Source organism: Rutidosis leptorrhynchoides, chromosome 6 (genome assembly GCF_046630445.1).
Source record: "Rutidosis leptorrhynchoides isolate AG116_Rl617_1_P2 chromosome 6, CSIRO_AGI_Rlap_v1, whole genome shotgun sequence".
Taxonomy (NCBI): Eukaryota; Viridiplantae; Streptophyta; class Magnoliopsida; order Asterales; family Asteraceae; genus Rutidosis; species Rutidosis leptorrhynchoides.
In genome coordinates this window covers 352,952,501-352,957,612 of record NC_092338.1, presented here as the reverse complement: position 1 = coordinate 352,957,612, position 5,112 = coordinate 352,952,501, and the positions used below count along the sequence as shown (strand labels likewise).

Sequence of the window (5,112 nt, the reverse complement as noted above, 5' to 3'; positions counted from 1 at the left end):
ATTTTTGTCTCAAAACCTCCAATATTTTAATCTAAAAAAATTGCTAGAGTTTTAATTTTTTTTTTTTACAGTTAAAAAAATCCTCAGCTTACATAAACCCAATAAACCCTCTTCTTCACCCCTTCATTTTCTCCCTGAAAACACATCTCCAACTAATTAAACCTAATTTTAGTATTTCAAAAGATGAGTTCTTTCACAAATACATCAAATCTTGATAACCTATTTCTTCAAACCCTTATGGGAAGACTTCAAATTCGCCCATCTTATACTACAAACTAAACTACGGCAAGGACATCTACAAACAAACAAAAACAAAACCCCACTAATCGACAACGTCATCATCCCTCTCATCAACGTCGATGTTGTTGGTGTCGACGCCATTGTCCGCACTAGCCTTGAACAAAAAGGTCGACTCTGTTGGAGCTAATCGGTTAGAATGTGTCCCACATAGGAATTGGAAAGAAATAAATGCTTGTATATAAGCTTAGAAGAACCTCACTCTATCACCAATTGGTTTTAGAGTACTAGGGAACTCTTAAGGTTATATGCAGGGCATGGTGGTGGACCTAAAATCAATCCAACAAATGGTATCAGAGCGGGTGGCACGGGTGTAATCATTGTGGTAGCGGCGGTTCATATCGGGGGTGACTGTGGACGTGACCAGGGGAAGAGGTCGGGTGTCCGGAAAAGTCGAGATGTAAATGAACGGGTCCGGGATAAAAAGCCACGTTATATGATACGAGTGCATAAACTAACCGATTAGGGGGTGATTGTTGGAGCTAATCGGTTAGAATGTGTCAAGAAATAAATGCTTGTATATAAGCTTGGGAGAACCTCCCTCTATCACCAATTGGTTTTAGAGTACTAGGGAACTCTTAAGGTTATATGCAGGACATGGTGGTGGACCTAAAATCGATCCAACAGACTCGATGCCGATCCCGTCACCAGTGGAAGTTCTCGACGATAGTGGATTCAAACCGTTATTCCTAAACTCGTCAAAAAAAAAACCCTTTTCCTACACCCATTTCATCGCTGTTTTTATCACTTCATAACACATGGTACATGGAAAAATTGATGGTAAAAAATAGAAATTTTAACTTTACAAATTCCACTCTCAAGAGTCAACATTTTTCAGGATATCAATTTAACCTGATAAACCCTTTTCTTCACCCCCTTCATTTTCTTTCTCAAAAACCCTAACTTCACACATTTCCAACGAATTAAAACACTAATTCTAGTATTTCAAAAGATGAATTCTTTCACTAATACATCAAATCTTGATAACCTATTTCTCCAAACCCTTATGGGAAGACTTCAAATTCGCCCTCAAAATCCCTTACAACCCCAAATTTCACCCCTTTTTAACCAAACACTAGAAGACCTTTTGTTGGATGCGGTCAACAAAATCTCAGATACTGATACTGATCATGATGATGATGATGATGATGATAGGGATGAAAACAGTATAAGCAACAACACCCAGCTGGCAAAAGAAGAATCAAAGCTTGAAAAAGAAATAATTAAAATCATTCTTAGTGGAAAAAGTGAGGGAACACTAAAACCTAATTCTGGTCAAGAGGTTTCGATTGGAGAACACCATGTTTGTGTTGGGTATCATGTTGAATCCGGGTCGGAGTATCGGGTTTGGGAGTGGCATGGGCATATTATGTTGTTTGATGATGAAAATGGGTATAATCCTGAGTATATTTATGGGAATTATTTTGAGAGATTAAGAGTTGTGAATGGGAAAATTAAGGAGAGTGAAAAGGGGGTTAAAGTTGATAATGAAGAGAAAAATGTGAATTTTGGTTTGAAGGAGTTGATTGGGTCAAGTGAGGATTCGGGTTTGGGTAGGATACTTCATCGCAGTATGAATGCTGGGTCATCAAGGTTATATCTTGAATCTTTTTTTTTTTTTTTTTGCTCCAAGTGTTTTCATTTGTTTTATTGTTCCAATTATAGCATTTGTATGCAAACAAATATGATAGAAACAATTTGTCATTGTATATACATGCTTACACACTCATAAATTGTCTTGCTAGAAATGTATATATTGGTATGTTAGTATAATTTTACTGAATCATATTGTGGTAAAGGAACAAAAGATGTTTGTTTGTCAACTGATTATAATCCATGTTAGAAATTGCCCATTTTGACGTGTTACCCAATCTGCTTATTTTGCCACCTCTATGATTTGGTGTAGTGTGTTTATTTGACCGGCGACTTTGACCAACTTGGGCCTAGTGGGTCGGACCAGCCCCCAAATCCGACTAGCTGACCAACTTTTACAACACTGGTTTAATGTAAATAACCAGACTTTGTTTCGCTAATAAATTAATCAGAAATTCAGTTTTCGGTACAAAGAGGATTGGAAATTGAATTTATCAAAACATATAAGGGTATGATTTAACTGGAAGTAAACGATTCTTTGGTTAACTACAATCCTGCATTAGAGATTTTGTTAATTTTTTGTTACCCTTTATGTTGATTAATTGAACTTCCATTCCTTTTTATTAGTGAAGCAGTGTTTGGTTACTCCCATTAAAATATTTTAGTAATTATGTTACATTTTTCTAATATTCCCCTGTCGCAACATTTGCACGATTGTATTTCCAGCTTGTATTAGACGTAAAGGTAAAGAAGAAATTATGTTGTTGGACAATAAAAGTTATGACAAAACGAATAATATTTAGCTGCACTTGGTAACACAAGTATAACTTGTATCGTAACATCTGATATAATTTGCAGGGTCTAGACGGACAGATTGTAAACTTGTATCAGAAAATTGTTTGCGGATCTTTATGGAGCATTTTTCATTACAGAATTGGGCCTTTGGGGTTTGAATTGCATACCTCCAAAGTAGGGTTGTAAACTTGTAATACAAGTTCGAGATTTTGATACTTTGTGAGCAGGCTATATTGTGTTCGTATGTCCTTAAACTCATTTCTCATTACTCAATATGATCAAAAGAGTGGTCTAATCACTGTTGTTTACATGGAAGCTTTTTGTATTGATCTTTTAAATTTTGCTTATTTTTCGAAAGAACATGTATTCAAATATGCCTTGCTTTGATATAAGGTTAGTCTTTTTAAACTGATTATTGAATATTGCATAGATCACGTCTCATGAGAGGCTATTATATCTGTTCTCATATGTTATTTGGAAAAGGGCGTTGATATGTCCACTTATTGTTTTGATAAATTTACTTATAAACATGCATAACATGCATATACGACACAAGTACCTAATGCATGATATAAGTGGATTTATCAAATTTATCAAATTTATAAGCGAAAAATATCATTGCCCTTTGAAAAGCTCTTGCTTAAACTTCCATCTTTAACTTCATCTTGTTAGAACCGTCCTTTGTGCTAATTTGACTACATTTTTCTTATCCAAAATGATTGGTTCAATGTTGGATACTCGTTGCGCGTTTAACAGAGAATAATGAAAACTTCCGCTATAAACATCCCATGGCTTCGTTCACTAGCATACTGTTCCGAAACAACTTGCAACATTAGGAATTTGGTTGTAAGAATTAGATAAGCTCATTAGGGTTGCATCTCAGTTTCAAACTTCTTAAATTTAACTTTTTGTTTCATAGAATAATCAAGTTAATACAACTTTCCACAAAAATGGTATACAAGTACAAGAAGATATAAATGTTATACGAAATGTGTGATTCCTTCATGTTGTGTACTTACGTTTGTATGAAAGGAATGCATGTAGTTCATTGCACTACGCTAGCTGGTCTCTGTAACTGACGATCGGTGAAAGCTTGAGCCATATCGGTTGACAAAACTACTTCCGCAAAATAAGTCTGGAATAGCTAAATGGAAGTTGATCGTAATGTTTCCTTATATATCCTTATATACATCGTTCTATAATAAACTTATACTTAAGGGGTTCAATTCCTGTAACAGATAGCACTTGGTTGCATCTCTGGAAACATGATTACTTCTTGTTTGTATTCACACAGCTTGAATCTTGTCTATGAGCAAGGTTGCAAAATTCGTTATTCGGAGATTAATGGTTCGGGACAAGGAGTAATCGGCAATTCAGATATTAATTGAATTGCACTTGTTTTTTATATGTTTAAATATTAAATTTCAAAAATTATATGTGTAAATATATAAGAAAACTGTAGATATAAACATAAACTTTAAAAAAAAATGTGTAAAATTTATTAATTTTTTTCAAAAACTCCAAATATTTAGTTTAAATTTATATTAAATATTAAAATGTTGACCAATTTAGACTTTGACAAACTTCGATTACCAAATTCGATTTTGACTCATACGTTAATCTAATAATTAAACGGATTTTGAAAAATCGGGACGAACTGCTCCTATAAATGAGTAATCGGGAATTAGTTGAGGAGTATCCAGAGTTTTTTATAACAATATGTATGAGGCATGTTGATTTCCATGTATAATGATGGAGCGGGAATTGGATAATAGACGTCTCGGCCCAATTCACGGTCAGCTTCTAGGTGGACTCACTCCACCGTCTCCACGTTTCTCACGACTACCTTTCATGGTAGATAGAGGGTTCACATGGTTCTGAAATATTATTTTTCAAAGTGTAGCTTGCGAGTAAGTATTGAACATTTGGCATATCAAATATTTGAACTTTTAATAATCTCGAATATTACATGGCAATTTAGACCCATTAACTATTAACATGTCGATTTGATTTAATGTTAAAATACATAGACGTCTTCGGCATATTTGCAAAGTGTGTACCCGGACAGGTCCAACATCTTGTGGGGACCAAAATTTGATAAATAATTTTTTTTTTTAACAACAGTACGGGATCACCTAAGGGACTTAACCAGCCACGCATTCATCTCCAACAATTGTATAACTTGCCCATAACTGCTGCGTTGGTGATATGACCTATTTTTACGTCTTGAACATGGCCTTTAAAAAATATCAGGACGACCCTGTTAAAATGGGAGATCCATATAATTCATCTTTTTGGATTAACATGTGTTTTCAACCCGCTTTGCAAACCAACTAACCACGAACATCAATCTAAAGCAAATCAATAGACCAACAGACTATCATATTCATAACGATTCATTGTAACAGATGGTAACTACACTTGTAA

At 34.7% G+C, this 5,112-nt stretch overlaps 1 protein-coding gene across 1 annotated transcript; it reads left to right on the top strand.

The window, feature by feature from the left end:
• The first annotated feature begins 1,184 nt into the window (after positions 1-1,184).
• On the top strand, positions 1,185-3,018 carry LOC139855739 (uncharacterized). The gene is made up of 2 exons (XM_071844990.1): positions 1,185-1,890; positions 2,749-3,018. Exons 1-2 carry the CDS (start codon positions 1,250-1,252, stop codon positions 2,753-2,755), a joined length of 648 nt encoding a protein of 215 aa, XP_071701091.1. The 5' UTR covers positions 1,185-1,249; the 3' UTR covers positions 2,756-3,018.
• The last annotated feature ends 2,094 nt before the right edge of the window (positions 3,019-5,112 follow it).